Below are 23,131 nucleotides of genomic sequence, written 5' to 3' on the forward strand. Positions count from 1 at the left end.
TGTGGAGCAACAGTGGGAGAGCCAGCAGTTATAAAGCAGTGTGCGGGTTGCGCCAGCGGGTAGCGGCAGGTCCTGGATGCGCCGTCATCTCATAGCTCGGCAGCAGAGCGCAGCAGCAGAGTGCCCGCATCTCAGATGCCAGCAGCACAGCCAGCATCATGTGACTCCCCCTGCTCCCCCCCCCCCATCAGGACTCAGAGCGCACCAGGAAGAGTTATGTGAGAGCCTGGACGTCGGAAACAATCTGTGTCGACTACAGTATATGTGTGCGTATGTGTCTATATGTATGCTGACTCTCAGCGGCGTAACTATAGCACCGCAGCCCCCGCCACCGCGGGGGGGGGGGGGGGCGCTGTGCATGTGGGGGAGCCGGGGGCTGCGGTGCTATAGTTAAACCCCCCCCCCCCCAATCCCCCGCAGACTTACCTATCTCGCTGATCCCGGTGGCTCCGTTCTTCTTCTGAGGACCACCACAAAATGGCCGCCCCCATATAGCACACAGTTCTCTGAAACTGTCTGCCGGGACCAGCGCGATAGGTAAGGCTGTGGGGGATTGGGGGGGTTTGCATGGGGGGCGGCGGGCGGGGGGGTAGGGGTGCTTGGCGCACCAAAACATTGCTACGACACTGCTGACTCTATTGTGTGTGTGTGTATGCTGACTCTGATGTGTGTGTGTGTCTGTGTATGCTGACTCTGATGTGTGTGTCTGTGTATGCTGACTCTGATGTGTGTGTGTATGCTGGCTCTGATGTGTGTGTGTGTGCATGTACCACGTTGCCAGGTATTTCTGTCTTGCTGCCAGTTCAGAAAATGGCGATGAAGGTATCTGCTGTTAAATATTTAATAAGGTATACTAGCATACAGTATATTAATGGTAGTGAGTTAAGAGCCATGATGAGCAATATTTCTGCTGCTTCAATTTATAATGAATGTTTTTTTTAAAGTTCCTTATACTGTATGTTGTGATAATTAAATATATATAATTTGTCCTGTTAGGTAAAAATACGGTATATCCAAATGTAGATGAGCCCCAGAGCAGTTAGTAAGATCTACTATACTTGCTAATGTGCTGGGAAATGGCGCTGATGTATCTATCTCTCATTCAATTTTTCCCCAAAAATGTAACTACATAATTTGGGATAGGTGAAATGAGGGAGATTGCTAGACTAATAATGGAAAGTGGGAGATTGCTGCTATTTCAGGGAGTCTCCTGCAGAATGCAGGAGGGTAGGCACCTATGTGTATAGCGCTGTGCTAGTCTGTATGTGCAAGTTGGTAGGTGTCCGGCAATGGAGTTAATCAGTGTGGCATATTTTGGTTGGTTAAATTTATTGGATTTATAGCATAGTACAGCGACATCTGGTGGACAGAAATTTGCATTACACTCTCAGTACTTTACGTTGCAACTTACTTGCAACTCTTAGAATGTCCTGCAGCGATACAGCATGACACAAATAGCAGGGTACGCTTCATGGCATAGAGAGCAAAGATGTAAGAGGACACATCTGTACAGGGCAGTGTTGGCTTTCCTGCTGCTTAGCTCTTCTGTAACTTTCCTAAGCTCTACATTTTGCTGCTGGCATCCCCACAAAAACCTAAAAGCGTGAATACTGTATAGTATATAGAGGGAGGGTGGTGTTGCTAGACAAAGTTAATGTAATTTGTTCAGACATCTCTTTTTCACTCTGGCAAGCACCTTATAATTCTGTAAGATTAAGTATTATAATTTATTATTATTATTATTTCTACTAATATTAGTCTTTTTATTTATTCTTTTTTTTTTATTCTTCTTACTCAATTCAGACACGAATCCTGTGACTGACTTTAAAGTATTCTTGCCCAAAACAAAGTGGACAAGTAATATCAGTACGTAAAGACAATTATTAAACTTCCAGATACAAAATTAAGCATATATGCATTACAGGGGCAAAAACCACCATCTTAACTAAGACACATATAGGAGGAGATTTACTAAAATGGGAGTTCTATTTCAGGTAGGATGTTGCTATGGACAACCAATCAGATACTATATATTATCTTGTAGAAGGTGCTAAATAAATGTAGTCGATTCTGATTGGTTGCCAATAGCAACATCCCATGTGAAATAGAATTCCCATCTTAGACATATTTACAAGTCTTATATTAAATGCATTGCTATAAAGATTCATACAGCTTAATGAGACAGTCTTGGTTCCTGTCCAGTTTCTTTTCAGGCTAACCTTGACAAACCCAATATAACCCTTCTCTAATGACCACGGAAATATCACACACTATATAGTTAACCAGCATGCTCATTACAGGGAAGCCCCACAGGTAAATGTTAAATACATAAGTGTATCCTGGGATTATGAAACATTGTGTGAATTTTATTGTGAATTCTATCAATTTATGTTTTAGTTCTTATGAAATGTAAAATTGAGATAAGCACAGACCAATATAAACACTATCAGCCCTACAATCATATATGGACACAGCATGTTCTGGGGATTTGGTGTTTAGTGTATATTGTCAATGCATGGTATACATTAATGGGGGATATATCTCTCATCATCATGCACGCTGCCCTTTGGTTGTTCCTATTTTTCCACCAAGGTATCCATTGCACCTAGTGGCCTTACACAGCAGGGGGTACCTAATAGGCAGGCAAAATGTTCTACAACTGTCTTTATGAATTAGCCAATCACAGGATATATGTTAATTTCATATTAGGAACCCCCAAAAAAATTAAATTAGTAAAGTAACTTGCTGCCAGAAACAGTCACACAAAGGGGTTTATTCTGTTTCACTCCCAAAGGCAAATTCCTTCTTGAATGGATAAAACCATGTGCACTGCAGGGGGGGGGGGGGGGGGGGGGGGGGGGTAGGCTAATTAACTCCCGACAAATTAACCCAAGAATGTCTGTGAATGATTGTAAGCTCCACTGGGGCAGGGACTGGTGTAAATGTTCAAATATCCTCTGTAAAGCACTGCGGAATATCTGTGCGCTATATAAGAAACTGTTAATAAATAAATAATAACATGTGCAGAGAGAATTAAATTTGGGTGGGGATTTACTTTAAAGTGATATCTATATTGCAGTGTAAAAATTAAGTGTAATACCCTGGTACTGCAAGAGTTAATACCACTTAGTTTTATCATGCATAGCTAGGTCTATTTCCTGTGCACTGATTGGGAGAAGTTTGGGGATCAGGCAATGATCACATGCAAGCCTCCTGCAGAGGGGGAAGACAGGAAGTGTATGTAGTTAGAAAGTAGCAGATTCAGCACAAGTTTGGAGTGAACAGTGAAGGTGCATGGATGGTTGCTGGGGCCATGGAATGGCTAACTGTCATTTCCATGGCTCCCAGCTTTGGAAACAGCAGTCATGAGTTGCACCCCTTCTATGGAGAGAGCAGCAGCACCTGTGGGTTTTCTGCAGAGCAACATGAGGAGAATGCAGACCCTCACAGCACATGTGGGGAGTGCTGCCAGTCCCAGCAAGGCACCAGAGAGAGAGAGAGAGATTGCAGTGTGAGAGCAGCAGTACACAGAGTCCAGTGAGAGGGTGATGCCCACCTGTAGAGGTGCCCTAGAAGAGTGCCAGGTGTGAGTCTCAGGAGAGGACGTATCTGGGTGAGTGGTCGAAGCCACGCGGCATGCTGAGTAGCCCCCCATTGACAAGAGTCCTTGTTATGTATGAGAGACAGTAACCTGTGATGTGTAGCACTACTGGTCCCAGGATGCCCTGGTATGAACTGCTGTTCGCCATATTTATGCCGCGGCAATTAAGTGATGTGCTGGAGGAGGTGCCTTGATGGAACTGATGTAACCGATATGATTAATGTGCTGGAGGAGATGGAATGATAAGTGACCCGATGTAACCATTATGCTGTGTGCTGGAGGAGAGTGTTCAGAAGTTTTCCCTGCTTCATCCCTGCTATATGTTAAATAAACTGTTTATGCTGATTTATGAGATGGCCTGGCGCCCAATTCTTTCTGCGCTGCACTGACACCTGTAGTCCACTCCCACAATGCAACTGTAATTAAACTCCTGATTATTCAGGGGACCTGTGCCTTACCCATGACCAGCCGGAGGAAAGTAAGTGTGATGAACCATAGCCAGTGACTGCAGGTATGCCATACCTAGTGCCAGTGGGGTTTTACATAAGCAGTCAGTATTTTACCTGCACAGAAACAAAATAACTCACCCAAATCTTACTCTCTCTGCACCTGCTACATCTGCTCCACCTGCGGTGCACATGGTTTTGTCCATTTGAGAAGGAATTTGCCTTTGCGAGTGAACCAGAATAAGGGCCAAATTCACAGCCACATAAATAGTATATTTAGTTATTGAATAAATTATTGGTCAAACCTGTCACAAGTTCTCGGATTTCCAGATCAGTGGCCTTTCGGAGCAGTCGTACTAATGCGGGAATACCACCACAGTTTTTCAGTGCAATTTTATTATCATCATTTGCTTTGCCATAAACTAAGTTCCTCAGTGCTCCACATGCACTTCGATGGACATCTGTCAACCGATGATCTAGGAGATCTACTAATAATTGAATTCCTCCTTGTCTTCTTATCTGAAATTTAGAAAATAGCAGCTATGTTATTAGCAGAATGTATAAAGATGAGCAACTGAAAATAATTTCTCAAACATTTACAATAATGAGAAAATGTAAAAATATAAGTTCATTTCATTTTCGAACCATGTTTATATTTTGCATAAAACTAAGCATTAATACCAGATAGGCTTAGCCAAATTCTACCGCAAAGAAAGTCCTATAATCAATTCTAATTACAGTTTCTTAATTCTCCTTACTTCTATACTATGTTTAAACATTGTAACATACTTTAACAGTAAAAATGATGTTTTAATTACAAGGAGACAATCGTGCCCAGCGTGTATGCTGACCAATGATGGGAAAAACACTGTTCTGAAAAACGCTTAGTGCATTCACACTGAGCATTTTTCGCCCGTTTTAGCAATTTTCCTGGGGGTGGATGACTTTCCATATCAAGATGCTATGGAAAACCGTCCATACTGTTGCTCATCTGCTGCTAATACCAGCAGATGAGCAGCCGGGCCAGCGATGATGTAGGAGCGCACATTAGTTTTGACCGTTCATTGCTGCCCTGGGTGGCTTTCCAGCTGAAAGCAGCTCAAACAAGTAAACTGAGTGGCTTTCCATCTATTTGGGTATCTTGAAAATCTAAGATTATTGTCTGCTCAAAAACAAAATAATATATTCACTTGATTTAAAAGACTGCAAGAACCACTTGCAAAATGGATATCTGCAAATTAAAATTCTCCTTTTTCAGGAACTACCACAAACAGTCTACTGACCGAAGTATTTTACGGTAATATTGATGAGTTAATGCAGTATATGCAGGGGCAGATTGGCCCTAGTGGGAAACTGGGTCACTTTCCGGTGGGCCGGCCCATATCACATCAGAACTGGCTGCTCTCCTCCTGGCTGGCTTTGGACCGCATGACTGCGGTCTCAGCCGCACACAGCTCCTCCCGCGATGCTTTGCTGTGTGAGTGGCTGCCCATTGTTCTGCTGTAGACAGAAAAGTTTACTTCCTGCTACAGCAGTGTGACAGTGATCACCCAAGGCTCCATCCCCTATTCACAGGCGCCACCTCCTTCTCCCTGGGCCAGTACAATGCAGATGTTTGGGGCTGCAGCCACAGTGCACATGTGCATAAACTACGGCCAGGAGACCTGCACAGCATACACCCAGCAGCGGCCACACCGCTAGGAGAAACAGCACAACAGTGTGGTCGCAGGAGGTGGAAGCTTGGGGGTGTAGCCATACGGATCCCAGCAGTCCTCTACAAACTGCTGTCCTCCAGGATTATTAAGGACAGTCTTTTAAGCCAATCACATACAATGGCTGGCCCTTCCAATGAGCTGTTCTCCTTTTCCAGCTGGTCCCTCCTCCTGTTTCACATGTTCAATCTTATCTATCCCTCCCTCCTAGTATACATAAAGTTTCTGCCTCCAGAGTACATTTCTCTGCTACACTATGCTTATAGCTGTCTCGATTAGCTACAGAAACCAAGGTATGGGTCTTGTGGGAGGAAATAACTGTATGTAAAAAAAAAAAAAATCTGCACATGAATACTAATAGCTTATACTGTATTTCAATAACCTCCCACCTCCCTGTTCCAACCTCCAGTCTCTATGGCTTTGAAACTCCCCACTCCCCTCGCTCCCACGCCCTCTGCCCCCTATACACACACACTCCCCGCTCTCAGACTTTGCCCATTCAGGTGGCAGGGTTCAGTGCAGTGGCGTAGCTTTGTTTTGGGCGCCCCCCCGCCGTTAATGGGGGGGGGCGCCCCCCTCTTCCCCCCCCCCAGCTGCCCGTGCCCCCCGTACCCCCTCCCCCCATCGGCGCATGCTTACCTGTCCACACGTCCCGGCTCCCCTCCTGGCTTCAATTAATTCTATGCAGACGGACCACGATAAAATGGCCGCCCCATACCGCAGACAGTTTCAGAGAACAGTCTGCTTTATGGGGCGGCCATTTTATCGTGGTCCGTCTCCATAGCATTGATTGAAGCCAGGAGGGGAGCCGGGACGCGCGGACAGGTAAGCCTGCGGGGGGATGGGGGGCGGGGGGATTACTATAGCACCGTAGCCCCCCCGGCGCCCCCATATGCACAGCGCCCCCCCGTGACCGCGGGGGCTGCGGTGCTATAGCTACGCCACTGGTTCAGTGGTGGAAGCCAATGGGGCATGTGACCAGGTTTCGGCTGCGCATGCATTGATGATATAGGACAGACCTTCTGAACCTATAGATATATATATAAAAAGCACTTACCCCCCTTGGTTGTAGAAGGATAGGAACCGGCACACGGGTGGATGGTGAAGAAAAGTTGATTTATTGTACAAACATGATTGCACACAACGACAGCTGTACACCTGACAGCTGTTTCAACCTAAATAAACGGTTTTCATCAGAGGTGATGATGAACCTCTGATGAAAACCGTTTATTTCGGTTGAAACAGCTGTCGTTGTGTGCAATCATGTTTGTACAATAAATCAATTTTTATTCACCATCCACCCGTGTGCCGGTTCCTATCCTTCTACAACCAAGGGGGGGGTAAGTGCTTTTCATGTTCTAAAACTTTATGTTCCTGGCACCGGGATTTTTTTCTATTTAGAGTGCCATCCGAGGGTGAGACGGAGGGTTATGGGAGTGCAGCTACATCCTCTGTGGATGTGCTGCAGCTTGCGGGGGGCCAGGCTAAGGTGAGTAGGCAGTGGCAAGGTGGAGCAGGGAGAGCTGAATGCCGCTGATCTTTGGTGCAGTCAGGACTGGGTTCAGGGGGAGCTGCAGGCCCTAGAAACAGCTCAAGCCCCATAGCAGCTGCACCCTCTGTATTTACACCACTGCCTGGTACTGTCCAGTCCAAGAAACATAAGGTCATGAAGCAATAATCCTGAGAATGTAACCTATCAATTTACTAGGACAAGTGAAAGTGATGTTCTTTCATAGGATGAGAAATGTTTGCACACACAAAATAGATTCATCCACTGTAGATGGGCAATCAGTTTACATTATAGGTGACACAGGTTTTTAGTCTACTTTCAAAAGACATAGAACCTAATTTCTATTTCTAGACTATGCTAATGTGTTTTAGTAACTGACTGATTTATTGGTAGACTGCACTAGTCTCACACCAAGGTAATCTTGCAAAAATCACAATCAAAAGCAAAAATACAGTGTTATGATTGTTGGAGGTTGGTATACTGGTATTATCCTGGGTGCCCCATGAGATCTAAGCTCTGGAGTCGCCGCTGTTGCTGGGGATAAGGCTAGGATCGGTACTTGTTTAGTTTCACGGCGGCACTTCCCAGCAGATCGTATGCAAATCATATGCAAATCACATCTTGCATACACTTTGCATACAATTTGCATACGATTCGTTCTGCGATGTGATTTAGCACACCCCCACTATCCATGTCAGCCCAAAGCGTGGCAAGCGCAGCGAGCCCCGCTAGGGGATGCAGTACGCTTCCCCCCGACCTGTTCATATACCCCAATATCCACATCGGTGCGGAGTTGACTTTATAAAGTGTGGCGAGTGCAGCGAGCCACCGAGGCCGAAGCGTGGCGAGCGCACTGAGCCCCGCAAGGGGCTGTGAAAAATGAGCCAGAAGCGTGGCGAGGTGACACGGAATAAACATCAAATAATCCGTGTTTCCTCGCGGGGTCCGCTCGCCATGCTTCGGGCTCGGTAGCTCGCTACGCTCGCCACACTTTATAAAATCAACTCCACACCGATGTGGATAGTGGGGTATGAACAGGTCGTGAGGACGCGTCAGGCTGATTTGGATAGTGTGGATGTGCTAAATCGCATTGCGGATTGAATCATATGCAAATCGTATTCAAATCGCATCCAATATTTGCATACAATTTGATCTGCTGGGAAGTGCCGCCAAAAAACTAAACAAGTACCCTAGGATCTAATTCCAAAGGCCTCTTTGTTCTTGCACATGGTAACATGAATTTGCAAATAATACCTTTAGAGAATGAGAATAAACAAAATAGTAAAAAAAAAAGATAAAAATCTGAGAAGACAACACTGAAAAGCACCAACAAAATAGGATAATGAATGCTGAACATTTTGATTACCCTGCAGAGGCTTGTCATATCCATCATGAAGAAAAGGAGAGAATATGACACAAGTGTCAAATTTGGGTAGAATTCCTATCAATTGCATATACATTTGAGGTTTCAGCAGGTAATGCTCACTTGTAGCAAGTAGCAGGTTTTTCTACCAGGCACTATCCATTATCTACCCCAGGCAGCATTTTACCACTTCACTAGGGTCTTATAATAAGTAAGTCACAAACCTGGGGCAAATATATTTACTCTCGCTATTCATGTCATATAGCAAAATAGTATAAAATAGTATTCAAGTGTAGTAGTAACAATTGACAAACACTCTGAGTCGACATAAATAAATAAAGATGAAAACATAATACTGTATGTAAGGGGGTTTGCGTAACGGCACTATGTAAAAACCGGACCGGACTAAACTCCGGACCACCGGACAGGACATCAAAATCTGCAGTCCGGAGCTTGTAGGGTCCGGTCCGGGGGGTGTCCTGTCCGGGGGCTGTCTTGTCCGGGAGGGGGGGGGGGGGTCCCTGTTATAGCTATCACCAGGGACATGGTGGAGGAGAGATTACAGCCTCCCCGTGTGGTCCGGACCGTCCGGTTTTTGCTACTTGCCCGGACCATAGAGGGCGGCTTTATTCTACCCCTCCTCATCTACCTGGTAACAGGTGTCACAGGCAGAACCCCCAGACAGGACACCTCCGAACAGGACACCCCCCGGACCGGAGGCTACAAGCTTCAAAATGCAGAGTTTGCTGTCTGGTCCGGCGGTCCGGGTGTTTTGTCCTGGTCCGGTTTTCCCCCATACCCTTGCGTAACTCAGATATTTTTGGTAGTTATCTGAAGCCAACTTTTCAGTTGCAACCAATCAGAAACAGTTATCCAAAATATTTCTGCAGTCATTACTAACAATTTTTACACTTAAGGTACACTAGAAGACACCTTCAAGAGGCTGCGTTTGCGACTATTCTTTTTCCATATTTGTCTTAATTTGAGAATATTCTCCTTTTAGTGTTCTACCTACACTTTATTTTTTGTGCTTGCTACTTTGACGCAGCAAAAAAATAAATAGGCTGCTGGTAACTTTAAGAGCCAGGCTGCAGGTAGCAGAGACAGTTTACATTTAGTGCCGTTCATGCGCACAGCATAACATGAGAAGCCGACTTCAATTCGGCAGCAGCGGTGATCGGGAAGGATGTCTCCTGAAGAGCTGAGGGTATCACTGAAGAAGTGAGAACGCATCACCACTGGACAGGACGAACCACCAGCAGAAGAAAGATAAAGACTGGAGAGTACTGCAGTACTTCAGCTGGTAAGAAGCAAAAAGCTGACCAAAGCTCCTCACTAACGTAGGCAGCCTTGACCACCAGTAACATACTCGGGTCATTAGACCACCAGGTTTTCGGGCATTAGGCTGATGGTTGCAATCAGGCCTCAGGCCTTTTGAGGCATGTTAGGTGGGCAGACGGACAATGCTACACATAATTAACTGTGGCCATTAGGCCCAGGCCACTTTACAGTATGTACTCTAGGGCAGGTAATAGTCTGGAATCCTGTATAGTGACTGTGAATTTGGTCTAGTGCACACATTAGTATCCGATATCTAGGGGGATCCTTCTGTATGGCATAATGGATATAAGGGACACTACGGTGTGGTTTTGTATAAGGGGCACTACTATTTGGGTATAATGTGTAATAAGGGGATCTACTGTGTGTGCATAGTGTGCAATAAGGAGCCATACCATGTGAGCATAATGTGTATCAGTACTATTGTATATGTTATTGTTATTGTATATGCTGCTTGCACTGACCTATATTGTGTAATCATGGGGGAAATTTACCAAAATGGATTCATAAAAAATAGGTGTATTTGTAGGCAGAAATACACCTATTTTTTACACAATTGTATTTTCGGGATTTACAATCCCGAAAATACAACAATTCGTATTCCTAATGATGGGACATTTGTATTTGTATTTACAAATACGGATGTCTACACCATCGATAGAATACGACAGAAATCACCATTCAAAAGAATGGTGGTTCCTGATTTACTAAGCAGCCGTATTGATAATACGGCTGATACTTGGTGTAAAACAGGCACCAAAATACGACAGGAAAATACACCCTGATGTTCCTGTCGTATTTGGCTTTAGCATGCACGGATCAGTCAGATCCATGCAGGCTTTAGTGTAAAAAAAACAGAAAAAAAAAAAAAAACAGCGTTGGGTCCCCCCCACAGCTGTAACCAGCACCAGGCTGAAGGTGCCGGGGCCGGTAATTAAAAATCAGGGAACCCGACAAATAGGGGTTCCCCGATTTTTAACAACCAGCCCCAGGCTCCAGGTCCGGGGCTGGTTCCCAAAATACGGGGGACAAAATGACTAGGGGTCCCCCGTATTTTAAGAACCAGCACCAGGCCAAACCAGCCAGCAGGGTAATGTCACAGCCAGGGGACACTTATGATATAAGGTCCCGCGGCCAAAACATTAACCCCCTGACCGGTCAGCCTGGCCAGGGGCCCTGGGGGAGTGGGGACCCCCCCAATGAAGGGGTCCCCCCCCCCTCCAGGACTTACCTGACCAGGCTGAAGCCTGGTGCTGTCCCCGGTGACCCTGGGCTGTGGTCACCGGGCTGATCTTGGTGTAAAAAAAATTATTAAATATTGTCTAATACTGGGGAACTATGAGTCCCAGCAAGCCTCCCCCGCAAGCTGGGACTTGGAGAACCACAAGTCCCAGCCTGCGGGGCATTAAAGGGCCCGCTGGGTCTTGTAGTTCCACAGTATTAAAAATAGTAAAATAAAACACACTGACACACACTTAAAATAAAACTTTAATACATCCAAAGCCCTTACATACTGATACTTACCTATCTTCATCCCGTAGGTAGCCCTGGTCCTGATGTCCTGGTCTTCTGGTCCTGTGTCGTCTTCTGGCTCCATGTCGACCGTCGCTGTCGCCGTTGCTGTCCGGGTTCGACGAAATCCATGGAGGAAGCTGTGGAAGGAAACCATACTCACCTGTCCTAGGGCGACGTAGTCCAGGGGGTCTTTGCAAAAAGACAAACCAAGAAGCCGAACCAGACGAACAGCTGAGCCACACGGTACTCTGTGTACATCATGCGGCTCCGCCTCCCGCATGCCGCTTTTGGCCGCCTTGCGGCCTAGTGGCCAATCAGGAGCCTTAACTCACCTTTGCCATGGGAACACAGGGACCAGACCCACCACCCCTACGGCTGAGAACACCAGAACTGCCCCCTGGCCTACCCCTCATGGTGACCATGGAGCTTTGGGGGGAAAGCACCAGGGCCCCCATACTTGAATGTGCTCCCCACTTTCTCATAACCACCTGTACTGTTCTCATGAGACCAGGACATTTAGGACTATGAATATTAATAATAATAATAAGAAGAAGAAGAAATATTCCCCTTGCGTCAGTCCCCTGCAAAGTTGTTTTCATATCTTCTCTCCCCTGTGCAGCGGACGTTTACCCCACCATGTGCTATTCCTGTAATCTGTTCCTCTGCAGATTGCACACCCTGCCAACACTGACCTATGCAGTGCACCCAGATGGTTGCCTCAGATGGTTTCTCTGCAGGCAGGATGTGGGTCACATGAATGTTTCTGTGCAGGGTGTATCATACTACCAGGGCTTAAAGTGGTCATGCAGAGGTGGGAGAACTCTTTTCTCAATGCCACCTAATTGCACCCCCTCCCCTCCCCCCATTAGGCAGAGACAGTGGTAGGGTTTCTGGCATCCCCTGCAAACTAGAATGCTTATATGTGAGAATTACTGTGCAGGGCTAAAGTGGAGGTTAAAATGTTCAACCTTACCATTAGAGGTGGTGGAACTCAGTTCCACCCTGTTCCCCCTCACTTTAACCCCTGCATACTACTACATTCAGTTACATCTGCCCCCCTGCAGTGCACATGGTTTTGTCATCTAAGAAGGATTTTGTCAGAAAGAGTGAACTGTAGGTAGTACAGTAACAGACAAGTCACAGACAAAATAAAACCTTGAGCACACAGTAAGCCTAATGCAGAATTGGTGCAGGCATTTTGGATAATAACTTACAAGAGTTGTGGTTTTGTCCATCTAAGAAGTATTTTGTCAGAAAGAGTGAACTAGAATAAGGCCCCATGTGCATTGTTTTAATGTCTGTAAAGCGCCTTCAGTCCTGTTGGAGAAAATGCGCTATATAAATAAAACGTACTTACTTCTTATTGTGTACTTTCCCAGTGAGACCATGGCGCTTTTTTGCACGAAAGTGCTCACCCAGCTATATCTTTTTTTTTTTGTACATTTTATTGGATTTTCCCTATAATTATACATGCAGAACAAATAAGATCATAGTACAGACCAGAAGATAGGTTTGCTCCTTATGTCATGAGCTGAGTACAAAAAAAAAAGAGATAAAATAACATATGGTCAAAAGTGTGGAGGAGTTTTCCGAGAGTCACTCTCCTCTATTGGAAAGTAGGAGGGTGAAAAAAAAACAAAGTTTTTTAGGGTTATGGTCTGGTTAGAGTATAATAGAAAGGAGGTGGGGGGGGGGGGGGGTAGGCAGAGAGTCGGAGATAAAGGATTGGAATAGGGATGGATAGGTTTAGACGGGGGGGTTGTATGAAAGGAGGTCATGAAGAATTTTGAAATAATTTGACAATTATTGAGAGTTGTTGAGGGTTTTTGAGATTGCCGGTTAGCCTTGATATGTAAGAGAAGGGCAGGGGAGTTAAATGTAGGTCAAGGGGGCCTCAACCTGAAAGTAGGATGTCCAGGGCGACCAAGTTTTGATAAAGTTAGGTGAAGAATCATTTAAGAAGGAGGTGATTTTTTTTATTCTGTATGTGGCCCAGATAGCGTTAATGAGAGCAGTTTTAGCTGGAGGTGACTGGTTCTTCCATCCTTTGGCGATCATGCATTTAGCTGTATTGAGAATGTGATTCATTTTTGAGAAGCAGGTGAAATGTGGGGAATTGGTCTCATTAAAAGGGAGTAGGATGGGGAAGGGGCTATTTGTATATTCAAGATCGATTTGATTAGACCCCAGTCCAGAAGAGCTGAATAACTGGGCAGCTCCACCATATATGCAAGCAAGTACCTTTTTGGCTACAGAGTCTCCAGCACTTATCAGGGGTAGATGGGTAAATGGTGTGAAGTCTAGCAGGGACCATGTACCATCGATAATAGATTTTGAATGCATTTTCTTTGATTCGCGTGGATATAGAGCTTTTCGCAATAGCGTCTAATTTTGGACCACGTACCAGGGCTGAGCTCCTCCTCTAACTCGGCTTCCCGTAGTTGCAGATATTGGTAGAAGATGGCGTTTGGGAATGAGAATTTGGTTTGAAGAGTTGCGAAATCGGGAAATAGTGACGTAGGTGCAATATCCGCAGGGAACAGTATATTATGTTTAGTCCACCCACCCAGCTACATCTTAATGTCACTTGGGTTGCAAAATATTCTGGACAGAACACTGCTTTGTTGCATCTGCATGCCTATTGTCACTGCATATTCCATGTGTCCACATTTTGTGAGTATATGCTCAATTCATCCCTAGTGTAAACACTCTAGTTGCAGCAAGTCTCAAGTCAGACTTGAGACCAGAAATATGTTGATTACAGGGACAATGTGGATATACAATACCTATAATTTTGCAGTTTATATATTACAAGTAGCATGTATTGCTTCATGAGATTTGGCAATATTCCTTTTTTTTTTTACAGTGAAGGTGTGGTTGTTGTGAGCTAGTGTATTGTTTTCTGCCAAGTATTAGTTAATCGTCAGATGTTAACATCGATTGTGTACACATAAAAGAGCCAACAATTTGAAAAATTGGAAACTGTGTTTCTGTTCCCTATGGAGTCAGTACATTTAAATCAACATTTACATTGGAGAATTGTAAGGGAAAGAAAAAAAATCGGTACTTATGTAATATCTGGGCTCCCATTTTTCTTATGAGACCGCATCCCCTCGCGGGGCTCGCTGCGCTCGCCACGCTTCGGGCACGGTGGCTCGCTGCGCTCGCCACACTATATAAAATCAACTCCATGTGTATTTGGATAGTAGGGGTATGAAAAAATGGGGTGCATTTAACATGGGAGCCCAGATAATACATAAGTACCAAAAAATCTATTTGGATACTGAAAAGAAATGAAGAAAGGACACACTAAGCACATAAACCGGCTTAGCAAAATCAAACATTTTGAATAGCATAAAATAAAAAAATTAAAAACACACAAAAACCCTGCTGTGAGGAAATCTATTGCAGCTGACAAAAGAAACATTTATCCTAGTTGTAAAAAAACAAAACTACTGTATAAAATAACACTGAAATCAACAAAGAAGCACACAGTTCATGCTGTTGGTATAGTAATCTGCCTTTCACAAAGAAATTCAACAAAATTATAAATGCTAATCTCCTATAGGCAAACTAATGCAGTAAAAAATGCATTCAAACTAATAAATTGTATTGAGACAACAAGAGAGAATGCAAAATTCATGGCTGCACTACATATATACCACTCTTACCAACTATGTACTGTGGCGCCTGGGGGGGGGGGGTCTTTTCTGCCTGCAGGGGGTTAGTGATCTCACTTGTCATGCTCACTTCTCTTCTCCTGAATCTGTGCATTAGGTTTTTATTCTTAGGTTTTAAAAGGGGACGTGGCCAACCTTCAGGGTTTACTGGGGCCTGTCCAGGCTGTCTACAGCCCTGACTATGTGCTGCCCCTTCAAGAGAGGACAGCCAAGTAGGCACAGCGATGGGATTGGCAGAGACTAAGTGCCCAGTCTTGGAGATGTGGCACCGCATTTACGTTATTGTGGCCCTGTCTCCTGCTGTATGAGTTTAATGGATTGTAAAGTGAGACAGAGTGCTATGGTTCACAGACAATGTCTAGACAGAAGACCATGCCAATAGATCAAAATGCACTAGATTGACTTTTCCAAAAGATCGACACAAGCAAAAGGTCAACTTGGCGATGGGCCAAAAGAGAATTGCTGGTATAAATAATGCTGTGTACACACGGTACAATCCAGCATGAGATTTTGACTATATAGTCAAAATCGCATGCAGATCGCAAGCAGATCGTATGCAGATCGCACAGGTTTTTTTACCTTGCGATCCTGATGGGCGCTCCCGGGATAGCACAAATGGAAACCCAGATAGACAGGGTAGCAATGACTATATAGTGCAAATTGAATGTAGTTAGCATGAGTTGTATGTAAATAGTACAGTGATAGCAAAGATTGCATAGCACTCAAATCTTAAGTCGAATAGCAAGGGAATCTCACCGTGTGTACACAATTAGAATAACAGGAGGTAAGCAGCCCATACACGCTGCGATGCGGGCTGTCCCGATGTGTGCTTTGAGGTGCGCGCTCCCGCGGCACCTCATCGCACAGTACAAAAAGTATGTGCTTGCACATACTTTTTTGTACTTAGTTTTCATCACATTGCATCGCATTAGTTTTCATCGCATTGCATGCACAACGTGTGCACAGGCAATGCAATGCGATGTTATCCGTGCTAATTAAGCACGAAAAGCACGCCCGTATCGGGGTGTGTATGGGCAGCTGTAGAGTTTTATTTTGTTTAATCTTTTCTCTGTTTTGAATTCTGTATATAATGTTTGCTAAATTTTCATATAAATAAACTCAATTTAAAAAATAAATACAAGAGGTATTGGGGGAAATTTACTAAGAATTCTGCTCATGTTGCTATGGGCAACCAATCAAATACCAGTATCTTCTAGAAGTTGCTTAATAAATAAGTAGATTCTGATCCCATGTGAAATATAACTCCTATCTTAGTAAATTTTCCCCATTAAATCAATTGGTATAAAAATGAAAAGTACCAGCATACTACTGATATGTTATTGTGCTTGAAAATGAAATAAGGTGCAACTAATGGAGCAGCAAAGGGCAGGGCCGGATTAAGGTCTGTGGGGGCCCTGGACAACAATATGACCCCCCCCCCCATTCAGGTGGTACCTGGGCAGCGGGGATGCAGGAGGCGGGGATCCGTGCAGCGGGGATGCGGGCAGCGCGGTCCCTGCGGTGGATGGGAAGTCAGCAGCGTGGTCCCTGCGGCGGATGGGCAGTCAGTGGTGGGGTCCCTGCGGCATATGGGAACTAGTAGCTCTATTTCCCATCCACCGCAGGGACCCTGCCGCTGACTGCAGTGCCCTGCTGCCTCAGGGACCCCCTGCCACCCCGCACTGCCCGACCCTGCTGCCTGCCACCCACCCGCCACAGCGGTGCCAATGTGGGGGCCCCGGGGAGACCGCCCCTTTTGCCCCGTGCTTAATCCAGCCCTGGCAAAGGGGCACAATGGTTAGCTTTCATGCCTATTAATACTTGGATCATTTGTTCAATACCTATCAGTGCCATGTAGGTGTGGGGTGTCTATGTTCTCTCCATGTTAGCGTGAGTAGTCATCCGATTCCTCCCAAAGTCCATAAACATACTGATAAGTTAATTGGCTTCTAAAAAAAATTAGTGCTAGTGTATAAGTGCACACGAGGGGTAATTCAGTAAGGATCGCTAAAGCAAAATCTATCTCTAGTGGGCCAAACAATGCTGCACTGCAGGTGGCACAAATGTAACATGCAGAGCAATTTGAGTGAGGTGTATTCAAACTGAAATCTAAATTTTAGTCAAATATAAAAAAAATAAAAAGAAACAATATAACTCACCCAAATCTAAGTCTCTGCACGTTACGCTTGCCCCACCTGCAGTGCAGCTCAGTTTTGTCCATTAGAAAAAGATTTTGCATAGTAAAAGATGAAGTGTGTTACTTACCTCTGCTTTGATTTTATTGTCTCCGAAACATAGATGCTGCAGGTAGGCAGCTGCATTGGACTGTACTGAAGGAAATTGATGTTGTAGCATTTGTATTACCTCCGGAAGTTCTGGATCTCTCCAGCCAAACTCCCTGCAAATATATAAACCATTTATGTAGTTACAATATCAATTTACATAAAAGATTTCCATCAACCTCCTACTCTCTTTGGCTGATAAATTCTTAATGATCAATAAATCACATACTCTGCTGTATGCCAGCCCTATCTCTAACCTTCCGCTTTATATCCAGGGGCACTTCTATAACCCTTGCGGGGTGTGCAGTATATATACGATTCAATGGGGGTTTACAATTTATCGCTGACCCTTCATCCATAACTATACTTACCTTTCGCAGCTGCATGTAACAGTAAAGAAGTGACAGAGGAAGTGCCAGTGTGAGGAGGTGTGTGAGTAGTGTGGATGGGGCTGGGGTTGAAGACTTCCCTCAACTGAAATTAACTAACTTCAGGAATCTAACTTGGGGAATCTTGGGTGAAAATCTATAAAGTTCTTTGCTGCTATGTCAGATATCAGGTCTGGATTGAAATTAATACCGTCAACAGTGAATAGGTTGACACCAAAAGGTTGTCATGCAGTAGGTCGACATGGACAAAATATCGATGCAAACTCAATGTCGACATGGGAAATGTTGACACATTAAAAAATGTTATCGACATGGGCCCGCCAATTAGTGTAGCATGTACCATTGCTGCATTTGCCACATTTTGTCATTCCCATTTGGAGTCCACGTGGATGTTAATGTTTCTAAAAGCTCAATACATTGAAACAAAAAAAAAGCCTTGTGAAAAACTTTTGTTAACTTTTTGCTTGTGTCAACCTTTTGTCCACACAGACCTAGTGCATGTCAACCTTTTGTTAACATTGACCTATTGACTGTCAACCTAGACGCTGAGGGGGAAATTTTCTAATATGGGAGTTATACTTTACATGGAATGTTCCTACGGCAAAACCAATCAGATACTATCTATTATCTTTTAGAAGGTGCTAAATAAATAATAAGTAGATTCTGATTGGTTGCCCATAACAACATCCCATGTAAAATAGAACTCCCATCTTAGTAAATTTCCCCATGTGGAGCTATCACTAGGGTCCCAAAATACCCTATTATTATAAAATAAATATAAAATGATTGCACCTAGCAGAAAATAGATGTGTAGATTTTCAACATAATTTTTATCAAAATAAAATATGTTTGTTTTTTTAATATTTGCATTATTCATATGACAGTCTCAGGATTGTTTTTTCTCTGTTATAATGCTCTTCATTACCCCAAGCAACTAACTTTGCATCATATGGCCATTTTCTGCAGAATTACCGTCCATATATATCATACAGCCTGATAGTAAATTTGGATTACCATTCAAGTGAATGGTAAAATCTATTTGGATTCTTTCAATGGTGTATTCATTCATAAAATGAAATAGGAATGGATATACAATACAGGTTGTAAAAGTATACGTTGAACACCTTAGTAAATTCATAAAATACAAATTTACGGCCATATATCACCTCGAATGGCTACGAATATGGGCATTCAAATCCATTTGAACTTCGCAAATTTACCCCAACATGTACTATGATGACATACTGTATGTAAAATTCTATGCAAAGGTTCTTAAGGCCCATACACTCTGGGCGATTTTAGCTGAAAGCCACTCAAAACACCAAGTTTGAGCGGCTTTCAGCTCAAAGCTGCCCAGTGTGTTCAGCCCGGCGGTGAGCGGTGATGCGCCCCCACATCATCGCCAGGAAAGAATTTTGCCTGCTTGTATTACCAGCAGATGAGCAGCTTTGTGGACAGCTATGCAAAGCTGTCTGCCCCCCCCAGTCAGCAGCAGCAGCAACAACACACACCTACAGCCTGTGCTGCGCTGACAGCAGGCTCAGCATGAACTCTCAACAGTGCAGTGACACACTCATGTGTTGGGCGACATCTTACCCAACAGACCTAAAATAATACACAAAAAGGCAGCAGACTCGAGACAGCAGTTGACACATAACCACATTAAAGAGACTAGACACAACATCCCGACAAAGTTGTTTTCTACTTCGGGGCATGCATCTTCTGCAGAACACACCATCGGACTACTAGGAAGATAGAGACTTTCGAGTCCAACATTACTGAACAGGAAATTAAGATCACAGACATGATCACATGTAACAACACAGGGGTCGTATACCTGCCTAACTGTCCCTGCGGGCTATACTGAAGGGGCCATTCTCACTGTGACCACCAGCAGGATTCTGGAGGACGGCAATCCGGTGGAAGGGGATAGAATAGAACATAGACACGCAAGCGTCTGACGCATTTGCGTGTCCATTGCCAAGAATGGGGTGTGCAAGTGTCTCAATGTGCACGCGCCCCATTCTGGCAGACAGTGCATCTGATGGGAACTGCTCTGATGAGACCAGCCCCATATGTAGTATGTAGGGAGGACAATTAGAAAACTATGAGTAAGGATGACAGGCACACAACTTGTCCAAACACTTCAAGGATCACAATGATATGAATCCTACATGGTTGATAATAATAAGGTTCTGCACGGATAATAACAACTGGAGGGGACTACATTAAACACATTAATACAGAACAGCTCAAATGGATGTTCATTCTTAAAACCTTGACAGCCAGAGGCCTTAAAACTGATAAGAAATAAAATCCATCATAACAGGTAGAAGCAACAGATGTTACATATAATTATAGCCCTATACCTACCTACATACTTAACTTAATGCTTACATCAGGTTGAAATGAATCAACATTAGTTATGAATGAATAGAGGTGACACTTATTCCCAATAAATAAATAAATCTAAATCTAAATATATATAGATATTCAGCAATAAAACATAGACTTTGTTCGTGAATGTAGTCCTTTATTTAAAAGACCAACGCATTTCATCAACACAACTTCATCAGGGGCGTGGTAGCACAAAGCATTATATCAAGGTTATAACAATGGAAGGTGTTCCTCATACTGTAAAATTTATGAAAATCAATATCAATAATTGTGGTGAATCAAATTCACATAGGTCATGAGGTAAATAGGCATTTCCTTTAGTGTAAAAAAGAATAGGGCCGTATCAACATAGATTATACGCCAACATGATGAAACCACACTAGTGGAAAATAGCCTCCTAATGTCAGAAATTCAACCAGAAGAAAAAAAATCCCACAACAGAACTTTAGAATACTTTCAGCCTGCAGTGGAGTGAACAAATCATAGTTCTATTGTGGGATTTTTTCTTCTGCTTGAATTTCTAACATTAAGGAGGTTATTTTCCACTAGTGCACTCCGAACAACCCCCTTCCATATCGTTTGCTTTGTGTCTCTCACTAACAGGAGAGACGTATCGGAGGAGCAGATAGTCATTAGGTTTTATTAGCGCAATACCTGGACCATACCTTGTGTTAAATATATATATATATATATATATATATATATATATATATATATATATATATATATATATATATATATATAGGTTATACTTTATATAGATCCTAGGACATGCACACTCAATTACGGATTCCAAAACTCCGCCTTTATTAGAGTTAACACCAATATAGAGAATATAGAGACTATAGAGCACTAATATTGATCCAATCAGAGGGTAATATCACATCAGCCATTTCAACAACCACCTCATAACAAAAAGGGTAGATATACACTATAGCCCGAAAACAAAATGGCCATTGGAAACTATTAATCCAATTACATCTTTATAAGGGTTTACATAGCTAGCCCTTAAGCAAGATGGCCTCAGGACTGCGAACTGAGGCCTACAAATACCCGACCATAGGAAGAACCATTACAAACACTCTGAAGAAGACTCAAAGGGGTCAATATGTGTTGGAGCACTGAAATATACCCACTTATTGGCCTATAATGTATACAAAGTACAGGCTGTTCCAGGCTCATCTGCTTGCAGCACACAGGACAAATGTGTGCCTATGCCATTTGTTTTCATTGTGTAGCACCCCAGGGAGTAGCTTTGAAAATGTCCTCACGTGTCACCATATGAGTCACTGCCCAGCTGCCATTATGTTCTCCTTGTGGGGACAATATAAGAGCAGAACACATGAGCAGCTCCTCACCTAGCTCCCTGTGACTTATCTCCTCTAAATATGATTCATGTCCTATGCAGCTTCTCAAGCAACAAGCCCTTTAACCTATGAGCCTGGGAATTACACTGACACCATCATTGTGAGAGTGGGAGCAACAACAGCTGTATCCAACCAGGATAAGAAGAGAAGGAGAGTCCAGCAGCCAGATCTGCACCCACTGACATTGGAGTGGGTGGTCTCATATGCTCAGGCCACAGAGACAGGACTGGAGCAGAAAGAGACCAGTGAATAACAGTTGAACTGGTGGTGGTGGCTGTAACTGGTGTGGACATCTCTAGCTTTGTCGGCACATTGGATAAAAGCTCAAGGCACACTAGTGTGCCATGACACAGTGGTTGAAAAACGGTGATGTCATCATCATTCAGCAACTCTTCCCTAGCTCCCCAACATCAAGGAATACTCATTGTACAATCAATCAGGAGTGCTACATTTCCAAGCCTGCCAAAGTAAGCAACCTGTTTTCCTGGACCAGCTTTGACCCAATGTATGTAAAAGGTATTACTAAAATTACCCAAAGTTGGTGTACATACCTCAACCAAGCTTTTCAAAGTCTGTCTGAAATAATTGGCCATGCATTTGCAAAAATAGTTCAATGCTCCTTGCAATCAGGCATTTTTCCTGAACCGCTAAAATAAGCAATTGTTAGACCTCTTCTTAAAAAACTAATATAGATCCCAACAGCATGACCAACTACAGAACAGTATCAAATCTTCTTTTTTTATGAAAGGTTATTTAGAAAGTGGCCGCAACTAGAAACCTCACTGTTAACCCATGATATTTTAATATATTTTTATATTTATGATGCATTCCATTCAGGAAACAGGAAAAGACATTTGAATGAAAGCCCTGATCTGTGTGCTGCCTGGGTACTGCACAGCTCAGTAATGATATGTTCCCCATGTCCGTGGCCTTCATTAGAGTACATCTAGTATATTTATATCAGTACTGTTACTGGCTAGCTGGCTGTACAATCACCATGTGGCGCTGCTGAATGGCTGCCTGGGTGCTGCACAGCTCAGTAATATGTTTCCCATGTTTGTGGCCTTCATTAGAGTACATCTAGTATATATATATATACATATATATATATATATATATATATATCTCAGTACTGTTACTGGCTACCTAGCCCGCCTGCAATCACCATGTGGTGCCGTTGAATGGCTGCCTGGGTACTGCACAGCTCAGTAATGATATGTTCCCCATGTCAGTGGCCTTCATTAGAGTACATCTAGTATATATATATTAGTACTGTTACTGGCTACCTAACTGGCTGTGCAATCACCATGTGGTGCCGCTGAATGGCTGCCTGGGTAAATATGGTAAATATGTTCCCCATGTCTGTGTCCCTTATTAGAATGCGTCTAGTACATATCAGTACGTGTGATGTATATCTGTACTGCCATTGTTGCTTGTTCCTTGTTCTGATAACCCTTTGTATTACATTATGTGCATTATTTATTTTTTATTATTATTTTTAATGTCTGTAAAGCGCCTTGAGTCCTGTTGG

At 43.6% G+C, this 23,131-nt stretch overlaps 1 protein-coding gene across 9 annotated transcripts in view; it reads right to left on the reverse strand.

The window, feature by feature from the left end:
• CTNND2 (catenin delta 2) overlaps positions 1-23,131 on the reverse strand; it is a 444,220-nt gene that overhangs the window by 182,565 nt on the left and 238,524 nt on the right. For all 9 annotated transcript variants that reach the window (XM_083188240.1, XM_083188245.1, XM_083188239.1 and 6 more), the window contains 2 exons: positions 17,431-17,563; positions 4,353-4,566 (listed from right to left, as the gene is read on the reverse strand). In XM_083188240.1, coding sequence (XP_083044366.1) covers positions 4,353-4,566; positions 17,431-17,563 — 347 coding nt within the window. The remainder of the gene's footprint in view (positions 1-4,352; positions 4,567-17,430; positions 17,564-23,131) is intronic.

This window comes from Crinia signifera, chromosome 5, assembly GCF_055691185.1.
Source record: "Crinia signifera chromosome 5, ASM5569118v1, whole genome shotgun sequence".
NCBI lineage: Eukaryota > Metazoa > Chordata > Amphibia > Anura > Myobatrachidae > Crinia > Crinia signifera.